Raw genomic sequence first — 21,492 nt, forward strand, 5'->3', positions numbered from 1 at the left:
TTTTTTCCTATGTATTAGAATTAGATAGTAGCATATTCAGCAGTCCGTTATTTTACCGAATTAGAACATCACGTCAATGTCAGTCTGTCATTGAGATTTGTCAATTCTCTTGTCACTCTTGTCAGTCTTGACTTTTGGTTTTGGCTTTTTTTTTAAATTCCATAATCCAACCTGTCAGTGTGAGATTGTGTATCGTGTAGGCTTCATGCCGTGTTAAATAAACCATAAATATCGAATATGTCTCGGAAAACTGTTTCAAGTGAAAAAACTTCGATCCGTCTATATATTTAATGAAATAGGAGCGCTTGAAATGCACCATGGCAGTGATAGTTCCGGGCATAAATGGGCAGTTTCAAAACCCTTTGACCAGGTCGTTGGAACGTATTTTGGAAGAAGCCAACCAAAGCGGCGAACTGAAATTAAGTAACAGAAAGCTGAAAGACTTTCCGAAGGCTAAGGATAAATATAATTTAAGCGATACCGTTATTGCAGGTAAGAGAGATTGGTTGTGTTGGTATAAGGGGGCCCAACCCATAGTTGGCACCCAAACATGACACTTGTGCTAACCCTTTAACACTAGATACACATGATAGTACTGTTCTTTACTGAAACCCTTTTTTATTCATAGCTCTTAGTTAAATTGTGTCAATCAAGGTACTTTCTTTAAATTTGAGTTTTCTTGTATCTCATTTTTGTTGTCTATTTATCAAAGGTTACCTTGGGATTTATGAATTATTTTTTTTTGGTGTAGATAAAGTAGTATTTGCCAATAGATTTTTGTTTTATCAAAGGATTTAGAGAGAAAATTATTCAAATCATAATGTAACATTTTTTTCCCCTTCAAAACCTGCTGTACTGTGCTGTACTATGTTGGTCTAGTCAGACACTCTGTAATTACAAAGTCAATGGTGTTTGCAAAGCATCTGCTTAAAAATTTTCCTAATTATAGGCTTATAGGGTAACAGATTGAGTAACCAGCTAGATATTCCACCACTAGGACTTTACAATTTCTCCTATAAGAAAAGGTTATGAAAGAAATAAAATAAAATGACATTTTTAGTGCAATACTGAATTTTTTTAATAATTAATGTTAATTAACACTGTTTTTCAAACTTCCACCCACAAAAAAATTGCCTGGCATAAGCATGCCAATATTTTAAATATGTCTAAACTGGTCTAGACATATTAAGGTTTTCCATAGTTTCATAGTTATGAAGATTACCTATTTAATAATTTGGCAGACTGTAGACACTGTGATGAAGTTAACTTAGGTTAGGTTTAGAAGGGACATGTGTTAGTATTGATCTCAGCTCCCCTAAACTGGGGTTCCAACCCGAAAACATTAACTAGGGAAAGGAAAGGCCAATCAGCCCCTTTTTGTGAAATCATCATAAATATAAATACTAGAGGGTGAATTGTGCTTTTAAAAGCTTTGTGGGGTGTTCAAACTGGGAAATTAACTAGTGCTGAAAGATTTGGGTTGGATACCTTAATCTCTTGGTAAAATGTGCATTATTTGCGCGGACTCCCAAGAATTTGAGTTAAGTTTGAATGTCTATTGAGCAAGTCATGTCTGTGAGCTGGTCCAATGATTCATACACTTTCAAATCTTTCTATAATCAAAACCTGCTTGCAGAGTTATACAATACACCTAAGGCAATATTTCTGGTTTTATGATAGTAAGACTGATATGGCAAATATAAATCTTGGTGTGTTGCAAACATACCTAATTCCCCACATTAACAAGAACTACTTTGTACTTCCCCATTACCGTCGGTTGATAAGTTTGCTATGACGCAATTTGGAAGCATTTGTTAATAGTTTAAGGTAGGTATATCATTACTCATTAGTACGTTTGCAATGTGAATAGTTTATAACTTTCATTTGGATAGAAAATAATATTTTTAGTTGGAATATCAGGATCCTACTTTGATAATCTTTTTCTATCATAATGAACTCAAAGGTCAAAAAATTGGTCGATTCCCCATAGAGCTGCTAGGTTGACCTTTTATACCATTTATAGACTTCCTATTGAAATGACCTAACACCTTTTAATGTTAATGACATCTAAAAATAGAGTTTTATTTATTGACAGTCTCAGGAAACTGGGTGAAACTTGGATTATGAAATGAGTTTGTTTAAGATCTAAAGTTAATACTGTCTTAGTATATGCAACAAACTACACTGAAATCAAGAAGATAAGTGCTGTATTTTTTATAAACCAGACTGGTTTCTTCATCTTTTATTTACTTAAAAAGCGGTTTAAGAGCGTTATACCCAGTTGGAATGAAACTCAGATAAGCCAGTCAGGTAACGAAATTGTTAACCTGGGGCGTGTCCCTTTATCCTGGTTGTTTGTTTAGGTTTTTTGGTTTTAGTTTGAAGAAGGGAGATTCTCTATAGTTGTAAAAAGTTTTTTTAGTCCAATGCCTTTTGGAACTTATAGTCAAATCCACCTGTCTCATGGGTCAGGGGGCCAAGGTGTTTAAGGTGTGCACTGAAGCTTAACGGAAATCCTGTCTCTTTTATTCAATTTTCAACGGAAATGACTTTAGATTTAAGACGCAATCCACAACTACGCCAACTACATTATTCTTTATGACAAAATTGATGTTGATATTAAAAGTTTGAAGTGTTTTCTTCAGGTTTTAATGGCTGCTACAGAAAACCTCTTAGTGCGCAAGCTAAAAGTTTGAAGTGTTGTCCAAAGTTGTTAAGTTTTTATGGGGTGATAAATTGCTTGTATTACACTTGTTTGACAATGTAGAACTAGAACATGTGTTTAGTTATTACACAGAAAAGTGATGATATGACGAAGTGTAAGTTGCATTATGTGTATACGGAAAATTAATGGTTTTGATGATTGTTTCATTGGTTCTAACCAAATTTTCAGATAAATAGAACCTCCAAAGACACTCTAAACTTTGTGTTGTTTTGATCTACCTTTTTCATTTAATTGTAAAATTATGTTTGGCAAAAACTCCTTATAGAAATACTACTTCATTACAGGAAACAATTATAATAAAGTTTTAAAGTAGTGTAACGTTTCACCAAAATCGAACGTTGCACTATGTTTATTTATAGTGGCAGCTTCCAGCTGGGATCAGAATAAAGTCTTTTGAAGATTTATCACTCATGGATTTTAAATCCAATTAACTAAACAGACAACTTTCTAATGTATATTGTTTGTAATTCAATTTATGTGATTTGTGGGTCACTTTTGATTGTCATAGTGTTAAAAAGGGTCAAACACCTATCAATGATTTTTTGACACGATTTTCTTATAATTTCCATAATTGGTAACACAAATTGTTTGCCGGAAAAGGAAATTCAATTAAAAACATTAAGCTTAGTTAGCCAACCATTCAGATTTTAGACTAATACATCAAAGTTAAGGAGCATGAACTGGATGATAAGCCTGGTATTATATTTTAAATTTCCAGCAATTCACTTTATTTCTAATGTCTCTAATTCTAGATGCTGCTAGCTATAAACTAGGATTACGCTAAGAAACAAGAGACGACACGTCACAGTTTTGTAGCCGGTCCCATTTTGTGCAGCTCTTCATGATCCAAACCATCAATCATCGTCCTAAAATAGTTCCGGAGTCTTTATTAAACACTAAAATCCGTATTTACAACCTGGCAGCATTTTCTTAAGGGTTGGATGACCTAAGTACTATTTTTAGGCAACGAAGCCAAAGTTAGTCCGTCCTTGCTCTGAAAGTTGTTGAGGGTGTTAAAAGTTGGCATAAGGGGATAAATGCGTATGTTCCCTTTATCGATTAGGAATCTGTCTTGTACAGATGTTTTGTTAGGGTGTGGACTGCAATAAAAATAAAACAGTTATTAGAGCCATATAAAATTATTTGGGCTGTTATGGATAAAAAAGTTTGATTAATTGCGTGAAAGCTAATTAAAGCCGACACACCAAACATGGCGCTTAAAGTGATAATGCCAGACTAGCACGCAATAGGGTAAAAACCTGAATGTAGCAATTTGCAAAGTTATTTGGGTGGAAGCAGTTTAAATAGCATTTTGTAAAATTCATTCTCCTCTAAAACGTTTGTTCACATGTAGAGATAAATTTAATATTCAAAAGACATAGCGGGACAAACAACTCCATAATCTATAAGGACGTCTTTAATATTGTCATTCTATTCATACCATAGTACCGTAATTTAAAGTCGTTTTCAGCCATTTTCAAGGTACTGTCTGGAGTTTTTTGTGGTGTCTCAATTACTTGTTTGATATATGAAGAAGAAAATCTCAAATTTAAAGACAAACTTTGCCAATTTGGCATTCATGTGTGTATAATGTAACCAACAACTTAATTTTGTGTCTGTAAAGTGACACGATTGCGTCACGCCATTTACATCCAGCACATGTTAAAATGTTTAATTCAATCAGGATTTAAAATGTTGTTTTTTTCTACTTGTGTGTTTGAATCGATTCAGATGTCTTCAATCTAGACCACACGCACGTATCGACATACGCGTTATGTTAATCTTGTTATGCGTAACACTGCAAACTTTCCAAGATGTAACTGGACAGATAAGACTAGTAGTTTTTTGTGTAGCAAATCCAAACTGGTTAAATGGCAAAAATGCGATCTGTTCGACCACACCTGGACGAGATTTACCACCTTTTTTTTTACCTCATAAAAATCACCTGCTATTTCGAAGCACAAACTGAACCTGCTCTTCTTTCAGCACAGTTTATTATTAATTGAATAGGTCAGGTAGATTTCAACCAATTTTTATTACTACTACTATACAAACTAATGCTTTATTAGTGGGATAGGCCCACAAATAAAGGGAAATTTGAATCACTCTATACAGCTATTTGTTTAGGTTATCAAACTGACTTCTGGATAAGATGAACTTTAAGAATCAGTAAGCGTATCTAAGCATAACATAAGCATTCATTTTAAATTAGAATTTTGCTTAAAGTATTGAATATAAACCTTAATTTAATTTTTGACACAACAAACAACTTCCCAAATCCTCGTTATCCCCATTTTAAACTTGATACACCGTGTCGATTATAACTGAAATCCCAGGGATTTGAGTACCTATGTAGTATCTTATCTTGACACTTTGGATAATCATTACATCCTACCCATCATTCTTATTTAATAGCAATGATTTGATTTTTGTATTAGGAATTTTGGTTTGTAGCCACCATTATCTGTTGATCTGTAGTTTGCAACAGGTTTAAACATTTGGTAATGTGGTTTCATAAAATAGGTATATTAAATTTAAGTCATTCATACATTTTCCTTTTAAACTTTTAAATGCTTTCAACTTCCTGAAACGACCGATAGTATTAATTTTTATCGCATATTTGCGTCACATGTTTCCTGTTTTATAAAATAGTGATTGTGATTATTCAATAAGATTTTTTTTGTTTTGAGCAGCACCAAGTCTTGACTAGCAGCCAAATATCCACTGACCCCTCACGGTCATTAGTGTTTCTGATAAAAAATGCACCAGAGCATAATTATTCTTTACAAAGGGCTTTATTGTTTCTCAACAAAGCTTGATTGTATACGGAAACATTTGCCTATTTAATCACAGGACAGCCGCTGTTATTAAGGCGCTCGTTTCCTTTTTTCTTTAGATACTAAATGAGATAGGTGTGTTTCCCATGAGACAAATAGTAATTGATTAGAAAAACACACCTGGCTAACAGCAAAAAAAAATGGAAATCTGAAGCATGTCGGAGGTTAGCAACACTTTCCAGGTTTTGGCATTATGTGGTATTTCAAGGTTTCTATGTGTTCGTTTTTGGTCATTACTCAACTTGGTTTGCTCGCAAGCACGCTTGCAATCTATAAATAAGTTGCTGCCTTAAGTCTAATTGAAATTCTTTCGGCGTCTCCAGAGGGGATATACACAAAACATTTGCATACTACTTTAAATATAAAATCCATTGTTCTATTCAATAACAGAGCGGATATAAAAAGGTCTTAATAGGCCTATTGGTAACGTGCATTCAAAAACTGCCGTAGTAATTGCGAACTGCTTTGTTTTAAAAGTGTTACATTCAAATAAGAAATGCACCATTCTTGCATTAATTAGGATTGCTATTAGATTATTATCATCAAAAGTCCGTTCAAAGTTTTGTCTTTAAAAAATAGGTTAACCAACACCCAACATTGACCAAACAATTGCATACATACAAAATTCTGAAGAACATAGCATTATTATTTTCCAGATGGTCAACAGTTGACATTTCCCAATTCTTATACTGCTTGAAACACCAATTAAAACTTACTATATTAACCTACTACATGCAAATTAATATGTATTTTTTTTCAGATCTCTCTAAGAATCGATTCAGCGAACTCCCAGAAGAGGTGACGGATTTCCATTTTTTAGAACGGCTCCAATGCTACCATAACGCCATCAGACTCATTCCGGACTCGATTAGCAGTTTGCAGTGCTTAAACTTTTTAGATTTGAGTCGTAACCAGCTCACAGCCTTACCTAGAGAAATATGTTTACTACCGATACAGGTGAAGATATTTAAGTTTAAGATTATTAACCTAAACAAAATAACTACAATCATTATAAAACTGTTTTATGAGTACTGCTTGATGACGGCGCCTGTATTTTATTTCAAACGGTACTCGACGGAAGTTTGTTGTACGTTTATAAATATAAAAATTTTACTATCGCGTCCTCAATAATCTAAACGATTCAAGGCTGACATTCTCTAGCTGCATATTAAATCCAACAAATGTGTAGGTTTATTTTAGCAACAGTTACGTTGAAACAGCTGCAATATTGTTTTAGTTAGCCGCAATATAAATAAAACATTGTTGAAATCGGTGTATCGCTCAAATTAAAAGGTTATTTATTGGCTTATGATCTATTTCACCTTCTAACTGTTTGATATGGTTTTGTTTTCCAGTGGTCGATTTTAAATTAACCACAATCAAATTATCTGTTTTTCTATGTGCTTTATCGCCTTTAGGCTTGTTATGTCTGCTCATTAACTTTGAATTACAACTGGTAGTAACATCTAGATAATGCGTTGTTTTAAATGAGTGATTTATGTTTTTTTGTCGAATACGTCATGCTCCAGATTTAGTCTCAGATTTGGTTTTATAGTAAATAACTTTATAGGTGTTGATTGCTTTTAAGTAACAACTAAACTTTTTCTGAAACTGTAAGAAACATTCCATCTATAAAACCTTTGTTAACAGTGGAATTTTGTGGATGATTGTACCTACTATATTATAGAAAAAAACCTCTCTATACCTTTTCATAATGCCCCTGTAATCTTTCTGTCAATATTTATAAACCAGTATTCCTGGTAACTGTTCTATTATTACAATATAAAATTACGAAAATCGTGATATTTAAGGTAAATTTGAATTATTGTTAGTCATCATGTAATTTAGTCACACTACAGTGCTATTGCAAAAATTCTAATATCTGGCAATAACAATTACCTACTTGATTTGAATGACATTTTTTGCACCACTTATATGATTCTTAGATATTTATAACATAAACTTTAAATTGCTTTAAACGCCGATTATATACTAGGTGGATAGAAAACCCTGGTTTAAACCTTAAGAGTTTTTTTAAGGTGCGTCTGTCAATACAGGCATAGGCTGGAAGTTGTTGCCTTTCAGGACAAATTGCATAGAAACACCATAAATAGATATTGTCGAAGATCTAATTTTAGTTAGGTCAACTTATTAAGTTGAAATACTTGTAAACTATCATTGATCTAGTTATGAGGAAGCTAAAGCACTGCAGCAAAAATATTGTGGTTTATGCATGATGGCGCTCCATTTTATTTTGCACTAATTGTCAGGAACTATTTAAAGTAGCTGTATCCCAGTAATTAGACCGGTAGAAATAATGAAGTTCCATGCAAATTAGCCACAACGTTTCCCAGACTTAAATCCATTAGTTTTTTTTAATTATGGGGACCTTTTAACCAAAAACAGTAAATGTTCTTTAAGGCAACAATGAAGTACATTTCATTTTCTTTACATTTTTATTCATTACTTTACAAGCACTATATTACTATTTACTGCACTAAGTTTTGAAAATGTAACCCAACAATCATCTTCACGGAGACCTTTTTAATGGGGCATTGCTCCTTATAGGCATATAACATTACTAACTTATCATACAACTTGTATACTCAAGGGAGAAGCATAATAATATCTGAATGTTGACAGCTTTCCTAAAGTGTATTTACTTAATATTTCATTTATGTATATCAAATGCATATAGTTGATTCATAGTATGGTTCACTGATGGATCTTCTAATTTTGCTTTTTGGGTCGTATTGTGACTATGTGTAGCATAAAACGTTTAAAAATTTCAACGTTGAAGCAAATATGAACACTGGTTTAAATCTTAGTTTTTATATTGTTTAATTACTAATAATCAAGCTGTTATTAATTCGATAATAATAACAAATTATTGTTAAAGTAATTAATTTGCTAACCTTAATGTGCTAATTAACTTGTCAAAAAAATATACAATATTCCCTTAATATTACAATTTTGACATAACTGATAAAAATAATAACTTGATTGATGACCAAGTAAAAAAAATAACTAAAAGCTGATTGTTTATCAGACTTGTAAAAATATACATAAATTTTCATATTAATAGCTACTCTGCTATTTTTATTTTAAAAACAGTTGATTCTGAATAATACTGATTTTTGTAGGACATTTATGAATTAATTAAGAACATCGTGATGTTATGTCGTCATAACGTGAAGCAGTGTTTGATACCACTCGATTTTAGTTTGTTTTAACAAAATTTGTTTTTGATTAACATTAATTATACTTTTCTAGATTCTTTTGGTATCCAACAACCGACTTTCCGCTCTCCCAGACGACTTGTACAAAATGTCCAACCTGACCGAGCTGGATGCTTCCTGCAATCAAATTACGCATTTTCCTCCACGAATGGGCGATTTAAAGTCTCTACAATCGTTAATTCTGCGTAACAATCTTCTCTTGGCTGTGCCAATAGAAGTAACTTACTTAAGACTGACGAGGCTGGACCTCAGTGCGAATCGAATCAGCACGTTACCGGTAGAAATGAGGGAAATGGATTGTTTGATCGATTTGGCAGTTGAAGAAAATCCTTTAAATAGTCCTCCTGCGAGTGTATGTGTAGTTTCACTTTGCTGTAAAGGAGATTGTAATAGTTTTGGTTGGTTTGTAGTTGTGTAAAAGAGGACGAGTGCACATTTTCAAATACTTGGAGATTGAAGCAATCAAAATCGCTACCAAAACTGGGGGCGGAACGGGAACGTTAAGCAGGAGATCAAGAAAAGGTGGTGCTGGATCACCTGGACCACCTCACTTAGCCTGTAGACTGAAGAACAAACGACAAAATGTAGATAGCGGGTATAGTACTAGTAGTGATGGATATGAGAAACGATGGTCTCAAGAATTAGGAGGTAAGTGTAGTTTTACGCATTTATATGCAAAATAAATGAGAAGAGAAAGTCTAGAAAAAACTGATTGTTGAACGTGAACAGTTTCAAGGTGACAAGACAAATCATTGATCTGTATAAAACTTATGATGCCTTTGAACTTGAAGGTTTTTGCGGTTGGGATGATAAATTGACAATATTGCGATGGGACAGCTGTTATTTCTAATACTGTTCTAATTATCGCTACATGATTTATTACTGTTACCTTACCGGAAATTGATTCATTGTACAAAATCCCAGTGATATTGATTAAAACCCCAAAATAATTTATATTATCTGGGTCAATATTTACATAACTTGATAATAATTGATTGATGACGTCTCAAAATAATCGATATAAACCTAGTTTTGAAGTATTGTAATTAGGACTGCTGACGGATGACTTCTTAAGCTGCTTTTTAAGAATCTTGAATGATTGCCTACTTTCAGAGAATCCTGAATTCCTTTATGAAAAATCTCACATACCTACTAATATAGCGTTTAAACAATCAATTGTTTCATACTAATTTTCCTTTTCAGCCGAAGAAAAACCTTGGCCACTAACGCCAATATTAGGTAGGACAGCTATGGACCAATTAGGATCAAGATCTGCCACGTCGACACCTCCGACAAGTTCTCCAGCTCCGCCTGAAAACATCGCGGAAGAGTTTTCGAAAAATGGCACTAACGAATTCGAGGGACAACGAAATATACGTGAACAGCCTAGGTAGTACTCCAGCCATTTTTTAGCTCATTAAACGAATATTTAATGTGAATTTTAGGGAGAAGATGTTTTCAGCATTCATCTCCTTAATACTCTGCTGTGTTATTTTAATTTGGTTTATATGGCAGGTAGATCTAGCACTTGATTTTTTTTTGGCTTGTAGTGTTAATGTTTAGGCATGATTTTCGTGTTGGTTGATTGTCACAGAGATTCGTTTGGTTTTCAGTGTTCGTCTAAGTCCTTGTACTGATGCGATTTCTAATGGAAATTGCTCTGAACCTAAATTTCAAACTTATAGGTAAGTAACAGTTTTTTTACCCTACTCTATGTCATTTTTTGAACCTGCACAGTTTTGAACGTTTTATAACGATATTTTTGTAATAAAGTCATATTATTATCAAAAATTACAGAGAATATAAAGAAGCATTAAGACAGCAACGAGCCCATGACGTTCCATCGATCTACAGAACTAAAGACCAAGACGACCAAAGTTATAAAACTGAACCCAACACTCCCACACATCATCCAGTACCCAGCATGGCTTCGTCCAAATCAGATCCGACGCCACTGAACTCGGCTTTTGGCAGCCCTAAACATGTGTTCGATGATACCCCGACCACTAGAAGGCCCGTGCAGAAGGTCCCTCCATCCAGAAATACCAGCTTTTCACCTCCTGCCCCCTACGCCAATGGAAATGGGGTGGAGAACAAGACGCGTTCGGTGGAAGGTTATCTAAAACCGAATTCGCCTGTAAAGGGGACAGCAGGAATTTTGTCACATGATAATGTACCAATTAGTAATTCGTCTGTGATTATGAATGGTAAGTGAGCTTAAATTCAATGATTTGTGGTTTACGATTATCGGTTTGATAGTTTATGGTGGTTTTTTTTTATCTGTTCTACTTTGAATCAAACTTCAACAGCACCTATACAGTGCGTTTTTTTTAACGCGCAACATAGGATTTCACGTGTTAAATTTTTAAGCCCATGTTAGACCATGTTATTTTGGAACTACAAGTATAAAACTTGACGGGTGGCTATTTCGTACCCTGAAGCTTACGTAAATTTACCAATTCGGCCTAAAAAGTGTTAAAAAACTTGCAAAAAATCATCTTTTTTCGAAAAGGTTTTATCGTTTCATACTCCCTGTATGCATTGTTGTTCTTTGTTGTTTTTGATACTGGCAGGGCAGGTAGCAGGTAAAATTTGGCGTAGAAAGTAAAACAGGGTGATCATTAACTTTATATCAAGAAAGTTAAGAACAAAAGAAGTATTTTTATAGGTGAATTGTTCAAATTGACCTCCGTTTGAAGCCACACAGTATATTCCAAACAATCATAAAATGCCCTTTTGACGTTTAAAAGATGTCGGGTCGTGATGCAGTCAAAATAAGTAACTTCACCTGCTACCTGCCCTGCCAGTATCAAAAACAACAAGGAACAACAATGCATACAGGGAGTATGAAAGGATAAAATCTTTTCGAAAAAAATGATTTTTTTTCCAGTTTTAAATCACTTTTTAGACCAAATTGGTAGACTTACTTAAGCTTCAGGGTACTAAAGACACACCCGTCAAGTTTTATACTTGTAGTTCCAAAATAACATGGTCTAACATGGGCTTAAAAATTTAACACGTAAAATCCTATGTTGCGCGTTAAAAAAAACGCACTGTATAGCCTTGTTTGAAGAAGGTGGTTTTTCAATAATCAAATTTTCTACACATTTCTTTGTTTTTAAAATATGATTTGGTAGAACGTTGTGTTTCCTACATTGTGCAAGAAAGTTTTTGTGGTTTGTGTAACTGGCTGTTTTTTTGTTGTTTTAAGGTTTTTACTCACTGTTTCCCCGCGTAATTTTTCCATTTCTCGTAAGAAACCTATTTTTGTAGACTTTGAAAGGAGCTTGTTGGTCAAAAGTGTTTTTTCATCCCAGATATGACTTAATGATTTGTGGTTTACGATCCTCGGTTTGATAGTTTATAGAGTTTTTTTTTGGGGAGCTGGAATTTTATTATTGAAAAATCACCTTTTTCAAACTTCTATGCTGTTGAAGTTTGATTCAAATTAGAACAGATCCAGCTCCCAAAAAAAAACCACCATAAAATGAAATTCAATGTCATTGATTGTCGTGACACTTTTGCTATGTATTATACAGCTCTATCTTGTACAGCTCTTACAAGTCGTGTTTAACTTGATCGATTTTCACATATTTTTTAATGAATAAAATGTGGATTTACTTTTGGGAAGTTAAATTCGGAGAATGGAGTGTTTGCTTGCTGGAAAATTTGCTTTTTGCATATTTATATATATTAAATTGACTATTTGTTTTACTTTTGTACAGGAAAAAGCAGCACAACTCCCCGTTTATCGACTGCCAATCCTTACTCAAGCATATCAACGAGCAAAAGTCCCAACGGAATGAAAACGCATCGAACGGTGGGCTGGAATAAGGACAACGGGACAGCTGAAAAATTAACGTTTACCATGAGACGGGAAATTGATAAGGCTAGGGAGGAGTCGGATTTAATTAATCAGCTACGAAATGTAAGGGATCTGTGGAAAATGTCGTGCTTGAACGAATTTAATATTCATTTATATTGCGCGGCAGATAATTGAGTCGAGACTGAAGATGGCGCTCCCGGAGGACTTGGCGTCAGCCCTCACAGACGGTGTGGTTCTTTGTCATTTGGCCAATCATATCAAACCGAGGTCAGTGGCTAGCATTCACGTCCCTTCACCTGCAGTTGTAAGTATTTTAGAATAATACTTTTAGGTTAATTGTGCTGTAGAATGGTTCAAAATCGTAATGTTTGTTTCAGCCTAAACTTACCATGGCGCGCTGCAGAAGAAACGTAGACAACTTCATTGAAGCCTGTCGTAAGATTGGAGTTGACGAGGTAAGTTGTTAGTGAATTAGTTTGTAGTGTTGTATTATTGAAAACGCTTGATTTGACCTGCCTTGTTGCTGACTTCTTTAATATTCATTTTATGGCTTTTAGTTCAAAATTTAATTTTTTTATAACTTTTTGATTGAAAATTCATTGTTACAGCATATTTCAGTATTTTTCTAAATTGCAGATGCTCAGTTATACAAGTTAAATATTAGAATTATTTAATATTGGAACACCAATAAGAGAGGGTTTGTAAAGATGATCTTTTAAAGCAATAACAATGGAGATCGTTGAAAACTGTGTTCCAATGTTTGCCTTAAATTGACTAATACAAGTTTGTCACTGAGCTTACGGTAAGGGTGCATTTTGAGCAGAAAACTGTGTAGAAGAAATAAAACAGTTTTATTAGTATAATTACTATAGTTTTCCTAGTTTTACTCTTGTTGAATGTCTGTGTTGGTAGGTAAACGCTGAAAAGATCGCAAACTAACCAAATTATTGCATGCATTTCTTAACTATGATTAATCAGAATTACTAACTCAACATCTTGTTTTTTGTTTACTCTTTAAGAGATAAAAAAAATCCATAAACTTTTTTATTTAGCAATTATTTGAAAATGGAAAATTACGCACGTGTATTGAATTAAACAAGATTAAAGTGCATTTAAAAATACTATTGACTTAATACTGCAAAAAGATAATGCAGTCATTTAAAATTTAGCATGACTTTCAAGCATAATAATAAAACAAACAAAATGTACTTATACTGATTTATAAGGCACGTGAATTTGCAGGAACATGTCGTCAAGCCACTAAATCTTTTAACAAAAAATTCCTCAATGTTGCTTTGTTTAAAAGAAATGTATTTCACTTTGGTTTTTAACACCGTTTATTTTAAATTATACTGAAGGACACGCGCAGAATTTAGTGTATGGGTTTGGTTTTGGACTTGGGATTAATGAAAAAAAATTAAAGTATGTATTTTTTTACTTAATATTTACAACTGCACCAACCAAAGTCTCTTATATACATAACACTGCATTCACATTATGTACATTCAATTTGTGTAATTTTTGATGTTAAAATGTTTAGATTTCAAAAATGTTAAATCTTTTAGGTAACTGTCAGTGGCAAATCACGTTTTTTTTATCAATGTTTCAATACAATACATGAAAATTTGATGGTCTGAAATTTGTCATTTATAGAAATTCCTCTACAGTTTGAATTTTTAATCTTATACAAACAAGAGTTTAACATGAGTTGAATGGTCTTAAAGTTGTGAATTTAGGTGGAATTAAACTGTTTGTTATTGGGCAGTTTAATAAAAGTAGGTCATATTTCTGAAATGACTGTTGATGAAATGAATCTACCAAATTACATAATTTATAAAGACAGGTCAGTTTTAACTACTGATGTGGAATTTGCAGAAAATGACCCTAAAGGGAATTGAATTGTGTCAAACATAAAAATGTAACTTAATTGTTTAATCCAATTTCAAAACTAAACCACCATACACTAATCAAACAAAAAAAACATGTTACGTCATACTAAAAATTCTTACATTCGGCCTTCGACTTTAATAACTCTCCAATGCATCCGACTATTGGTGACACCCAACCACCTATTTCTTCTAACTTCACTTGACTTATTTACGGTATGTTCTTTATCTATAATATCTTTCTGGCGTTCTATCCTACCCGAACACTGACAGACAGTAAGAGTGAGACTGTGGTTGGTTGCAGGGCCTGCTCTGCAACGCCCTGGACGTCACCGAGGCTTTAAATGGGCGCGGCTTGCCCCGTTTACTAGCCACTGTCGAAGAACTGTGTCGGCTGGAAGAGGTCCAGACAAAAACAGTAGCGCCGCCGGTCGAAGAAACTGAGTTTGTAAGACAGGAACCCATGTGGTGGGACACCATTCTCTCACTCGTACTGCTGTCGGTGTTCGCTGCCACTGTTGCATTTCTGGTCACTTTTCCTCCTCCCTAAAGCGGAGTTTATTTGTTTACATTCCGTTTTAATTTCCATGACATTTTTTTATCGGGTTGTATTGATTTGTTGTGATTATGGGTTGCTAGAACAACTTTTTCTCGAGTGCCTGGATTTTAAGTATTCTTAGTTGAAGCTCTTTTAGGTGCTAAATTAGAAAGGAACAAAAGCTTTATCGGATATACTTAATATATTTTTGAATAGTCGTAAGTGTTAGGATTGCAAAGATCAAAGAGCGGCAGTGCCTACTTTAAAAAAACGTTAACATGGTTGTTTCTAAGGTGATTAAACTTTCTTTTAATTATATTTCAGTATTTATATTTTCAAATTAATTTCAGTGATATCAGGAGAATCAAATAACAGTATCCTGTAAATATATCGGTTTATACGAAATATATTAGGATTATTTTTTTCTTGGTTTATTGGGTCTTCTGTCTCACACAAAAAAAGGTTTGTTGGGAAAATGGAATTTCGCACTATTTTTTTTTTTAAATTCCATTTTCCCAACAAACCTTTTTTTGTGTGAGACAGAAGACCCAATAAACCAAGAAAAAAATGAGTAATTCGTCTCAACAAACATATAGAACATATCTCCAATATTAGGATTAGATAGGCTACAGACAATTGATACCAAATTTGCAAATCAGGAATTGCCAAAAGTCTCAGGTTTTCCAATTGTGAGAATTTTATGGTTTTAAAACATTTGAAGTGTTGAAACAGCAAGAAAACTTCGAATAATGCAAAAGCCAATACATTCAAAGTTAGTTTGTGTAAGAAATTTCTTTTATTTTTTAGATTATTGTCAGTTAAGATCTAAATTCAGTCGTTTTAAATTCCAATTATGTAATTTCCTATTTTCTTAAAAAAAAGCAAATCAAACATTTCCTGACTCTTAGTTCCCTCACAAATATTTAGTGTTACATATTTTTCTACTGTGCATTCCAGTTGATGCATTTAAATAAGTATAATATAACGCGTTAATGTATTAAGCCACTTATGAAAGGCTATTTTTAACATTTTCTAGTCATATCATTAATATAATTTTGTATTAGGTTATTGGTGGTTCCAAGTTTGGGAAACTAATCGAAATGTTATTGCTAGTAAGGTTTGCGTTTGATCAGTAATACATTTTAAAGTCTTATTCTCCCAGTTTTACCTTATTGGAGACTGTACAATCTGTCACAAATCTACATTTTATAGTTATAGTTATTCATTGATATGAGTACTTTATCTTTATACTACCTGTAGAGTCAAATAATTTGAATTTTTTTACATCACAGAAACAAACTTTAGTTCATTTTTTAATATGATCCATTTGTAGAACTGTTTCAGAAACTATCCCATGGAATTATGAAAATTACAGTTCAAAAGTTTGGAAATTGTCATAATTCAGACATGCTCCTTTGGATTAGTTTTTCATTTAAGACCACCATTAAGCTCTATCCTAGGGTTTCCAGTATTATAGTGAAATCAAAGACTGGCTTTCTGTAATACGCTGTTGTTTATTCGCTTGCTGCCTTCTGTGACCTGATTTTTTTATAATAAATATTGCCATTACATTTTGTGCTTCGTAGCATTGTGCCATTTAAAATACTAATTGAAAGTGTTATGGTTTAAAAACTATTGTCTGTTTAAACGAATTAGTACGGACATTTTCATCTCCTAATGAATATTCTTAGTATATTTATCAAATGACGCATTTTATTAAATGATTTAGCAACATTTTTCCCACTGAACATAAAATAAGTAAAGGGAATTATTGTTAAATTAGGTAAACAGATTTGATTTAAAAACTGCAACACGTGCATGACTAATAAATACAAATAAAACTAATGATCAACAATTTGATTTTGTATTAAACTCTTGCCCTTTTTTTTTAATTGAGCCAAGCTCAACCCTTAACTAAACATATTTTTTTATGTCAAATATACTACTACATTCATGTTGACATTATTTTCAGTATTATTTTGAATTTAGTTTTGGGAAATCTTCTACATAATATAGTATACCAGTTACTAACTGTCTAACACATTAACTTACCATACGGAATCACGAATCAGACCATAAAATATAATGGCAGTATTTAGGCTTCTACTTAGGTGATGTACTTCCCTTTTTGTATAGGGTTTCGGTATAATTTAAGCTTTAGTTGTATTTAATCTTGCAAGTTCGATAGTCAAACGATTTGCGCTTCGAATAAATTTATTTACAAAGTTTGCGTTTTTTTTCGTCTTGGTGAGGTTTAGTGGCCTAAACTTTATAGGTACTTATAAATAACTATCCCAATGGAAGTTTAATGTGCTTCTAATTTTAAATTATATCATGTTTATGCAATATTTGTCCCTAAAGTTTGATGCAGTGGAGTGTTAACCCAGGTCAGATACTTCATGTATGGGACAATTTCTGGACACTCTCTATGTGTGACCCAGATAATGATTGGTAAAATAATTATCTTGCTTTCAAATTCAAATCCTTCTGTAAGGCAGGGTAATAAATTACGCAACAAGTTTAAAAACAGTATAAAAATGTATTTCTAGAGCATTATTGTCAATAATAAATAATAAATTACATCTAATATGTACAATGAATTATGACAGAGATTAACTGGATGTAGAAAAGTTCCTACACACCGCCTTAAATTCTTCGATACTGCTGTCGATATTTGGATAGTTGATTAAAATGTCATTGTGACCACAACCATAATCCGCGGAAATTGCATGATACAACACTTCTCCTTGTTCTGTTGTTCGGTTTTGTTTTGCAATTTCCGCTAAACGTTCTCCCAATTTTATAAGTATCGTCCCATCGTCCTCTGCGTGTAGTATCATTATTGGACAATCAACTGATAGAATGTTTTCTTTCGATCTAAAGTGCAAACCATTGTTGTCCAAAGGTCTTAAAATTGTGGCATCAAAATAGGGCAGCCAACTGAAAATTGTCCCGAAAACTGTATTTAGCAGAACATCTTCTATACTTGTAAAAGGGGACTCCAAGATTAAACCTGTCGGTGTAGTTTTGTTTAATTCGTTGAGAAGTCTTAAAGTATGAGTGCTCAAAGCGCTCCCTAACGAATGGCCCCAGTAATAAATACTGTTCTCCGAGTTAACAGATTTAATCCAGTCGTAAATTTGGACATGGTCGTGTACTGCACCCAGTTCCCCTTGTCGAACGTTTGTTCCAGAATCCCCGTAACCTCGGTGATCTATAGCTACAATCAAGAAGTGTTTCCTCAATACTTTGTACTGCTCGATAGCTTTTGCCCTGTTCGACAAAACCCCATGTAAATACACTACTATATCTCTATCAGTATTCTGCAGTATCTCAGTAACGTCATTGCTCGTTGTTGTGTTGATGTCGTCTTCATGCAGTATCAGCCAACATCCAATGCTTGTTTCAGTCAAATTGTCATAAAAGTCTGTGGTTGTACGGTAAAAATTGTAAACTCCTTGTATACCGAAATCTTCAGGACTGTCAAAGTTAGGATTTCTGGGTGAATCTATTGGAATGAACACCATAAAGGTTTGAAACGACAGTGACAGCATGAAGGAGACTGGTATTATGACCCAGATAACTACAAAAGCCAGAATAATTAAGATCAGAACTGTCACAAGACTCCACTTGGTGGTTTTCTTGCATGTGGTCTTTTTTGTTTCATTTTTGTCTGAATCCGAAAAGTCATCTTCTAGCCTTAAGGATTCCCTCGAATTCACTCTCTGAAAATAATAAATCCTTAGGAAAACCCCTGACATTTGGACAGTTAGACTTACGTTGTGTGTAGAATTGCAGCCACAAGTCATTTTTGATGTTTAGTATTACACAAAATAACTATTAAACTATGTAATACATAACAGCCGCACTAGTAGGAACACCCGCACCGAGCTTATTTCGAAAACTGTTCGGTGAATGACTCTCGCGCCTAACTTAATACGCAGGCTTATTTGCTATAGAGATCAACTTTTCACGTTAAGATAAACGATGATAAGAAAGTGTAAAAAGCATAGTTAATGCTTCGTAATGATTCTAACTACTCGAATGAAAAGAGTAATTGTAACGCCAAAAGCAAATATTTTGAGTATAATATGGGGCAAAATTTCGTAGAAATCATTGTTTTGATTTTGAGACAGCGGCTTTTAGTGAACTGCCGAATTTATAATAAAGCAAGTTTTAATGTTTATGGGCGCTATGTGATTCATCAGTTATATTGATCCCTTTATGGTAGATGTGTCTAATCTACTAAGCTCAAAACATGTACCTATACTACCAAATCTACTAAGTTATAGAAATAAATATAAGCGTCAATGAGTATTTAATCACCAGTAGCATTTTTGTTAATGACTCATTGTAATATAATACTAATTTTGTTAATAGTTATTTATGTATTAAGCGCAAAAAGTATAACTTTTATGCTCTGAGAATGACGTTTGCTGCGCGACTCAAAGTGGAGCGCAGCAAATTTTTTTTAATTTTTTTATTTCGAGCATAAAAATATTTTTTAGAATTTTCTCGATTGCTGCGCTCCACTTTGTGTCGCGCAGCAAACTTCATTCTCAGGACATAAAAGTCATACTTTTTGCGCTTAATACATAAATAACTATTTTAGTTAAGTAGTTTTTTTTTTGAACATTTGTCTTCTACAACGTTTAGGTATCATTTTTGCAGGCCATTCGTATATTAATAGTTTGAATTAAACGTAGAGCACGACACGCACAAATTTTATATTTACAGAGGAATTTGAGACGTAGAACGTTCAGATAATTGTCACAGGAAACCTTATCTCCAAAGAAATTATTCCTAACTGAACCATTGTTTCATGTTCAAAAATTCCGATGTGATCTCTCGTTGTTTGGAGACGCTTGGTTAAATATTAATTATTATACATTTGACCTGCAAATAATGTTAAAGTGGAAGATGGTATATCTTGGATTTTGTGTGTAAAATCAGAAAAAGGAGATTGTCCATAATCCTGTGGTTTCAACCTAAAGCAAATTCTACACAATCTTTGCTAATGTCAATATAAATCCACAAACACGTTCCAAATAGGGTTAAACATACCAAATTACAGCATTACTCAATGGATTAAATGTCTACTAACCAAGGAAATGTATTGATTCTAATAAATTTAATTACTTTACAGAATCTGGTGTGCTGTTCCGCAGACGTTTTGGAAGGAAAGGGCCTCGTCCAGGTAGCAATTACAGTTGCAGAACTGCTTCGGTTTCATTCACCTCGATCTCCCCTGCATGGTAATTCCGTTTCTACGGTAGTTTAGACATTTCCATGGAAATAAAAATTTACCCATTTTTAAAATACACCGTACTTATTAGTTGTTGTGTTGAAGAATGTAAAATCAAAATATTTGAATCAAAATTTACATTCTTCCGTTGGTTTTTCACTTTACTGTACCGTCAGACATATCGCAATTCCAAGTTTCCTAGAAGCATTGTTCAAATTTTAGCCTTGCTGTAATTGTAGGTATTTATATTAGCTCTATAGTTTATTAGGCAGAATGTCCCAGGACAATAAAGTAATCAGTTTTTATTTACATAGCTCAAAGTTTTTGAAAGCAGGGCGCTAATTAATTTTTCAAACTGACACCGTGCCAAAGATTACATGATAGTTAGAAACACTCTTTTAGCCCTATTTTTTTTTTCTAAAATTATAGTCAACGTGATCGAAGTAACGGAAAAGAAAGACTGGGTACTTATTTAATGAATACCATCGAAGGTTTTTATCGATTGTATTTTATTTGTGATATATCGATCTTGTATTTTGTGATTGGTAAATATTAAGGGTATTGTCTCAAGTTTTTGTTCCCTATTGCATGCTACATGACAATTTACATTTTTTTGTTTACTACAATAAATTGTAAACAGACAGAGGAGAATTTTTTTAACTGCTTTATTAATTCAATATGAACAATGTATAAGCAAGAATAAAAACGGATTTTTTTAAAGAAATGTAGGTTGTTTGCTATAGATATAAGCTCGACCATCTTGTATCATAATAATTGTTCTATATAGGAAGAATTGCATGTAAACTAATATTTTGTTCTATTTACCCACTTATGTTGTAAGTGGAGTTACGCATACGAGTTTACTATATTGTCTCAATGCCCATTTGTACAATTGGAGTATATTTATAATAGTCTAGTCAATTTAATAAATTTTTGTAATGATTTTCTACTTTTTTTTAATGGAAAATTTGAATAATTATAAGTGACTGTATAATGACCACGTATCAGAAAGCCTGATATGTTTGGTTTTGTGTGAGCAACTGTCAAATTACGTCATATCCGCCATGGCATCCATGTTATTCTTGTTCGATTTTAAAAGGACATTGTCATACGTTTCGGTTTGCTTTACAACATAGGTACCACTAAAATTTTTTTTAATGAGTGATTATTTTCCCAATACAAGAGGTCAACCTATA

At 33.3% G+C, this 21,492-nt stretch overlaps 2 protein-coding genes across 4 annotated transcripts; one reads left to right on the forward strand and one right to left on the reverse strand.

The window, feature by feature from the left end:
• The first annotated feature begins 158 nt into the window (after positions 1-158).
• On the forward strand, positions 159-21,239 carry Lrch (Leucine-rich-repeats and calponin homology domain protein). Of its 3 annotated transcripts, none has more exons than XM_081977438.1 (11): positions 159-492; positions 6,323-6,519; positions 8,836-9,153; positions 9,212-9,449; positions 10,005-10,191; positions 10,415-10,486; positions 10,599-11,008; positions 12,527-12,729; positions 12,794-12,931; positions 13,005-13,082; positions 20,198-21,239. In XM_081977438.1, exons 1-11 carry the CDS (start codon positions 318-320, stop codon positions 20,330-20,332), a joined length of 2,151 nt encoding a protein of 716 aa, XP_081833564.1. In that variant the 5' UTR covers positions 159-317; the 3' UTR covers positions 20,333-21,239. The 3 variants fall into 3 exon arrangements, with proteins under 3 accessions (XP_081833564.1, XP_081833563.1, XP_081833565.1); XM_081977437.1 differs by lacking the exon at positions 20,198-21,239 and adding an exon at positions 14,818-15,310; XM_081977439.1 differs by lacking the exons at positions 159-492; positions 20,198-21,239 and adding exons at positions 2,795-2,819; positions 14,818-15,310.
• On the reverse strand, positions 17,571-18,973 carry LOC145727664 (lysophosphatidylserine lipase ABHD12-like). Its single transcript, XM_081977444.1, has 2 exons — positions 18,831-18,973; positions 17,571-18,776 (listed from the first exon to the last, which is right to left on the reverse strand). The coding sequence occupies exons 1-2, from the start codon at positions 18,858-18,860 to the stop codon at positions 17,664-17,666; spliced, it is 1,143 nt and encodes a 380-aa protein (XP_081833570.1). The 5' UTR covers positions 18,861-18,973; the 3' UTR covers positions 17,571-17,663.
• Positions 21,240-21,492: the final 253 nt, after the last annotated feature.

The sequence above is a fragment of the Ips typographus genome, linkage group LG4 (assembly GCF_016097725.1).
Source record: "Ips typographus isolate SLU linkage group LG4, UJ_Ityp_2.0, whole genome shotgun sequence".
Classification (NCBI taxonomy): domain Eukaryota; kingdom Metazoa; phylum Arthropoda; class Insecta; order Coleoptera; family Curculionidae; genus Ips; species Ips typographus.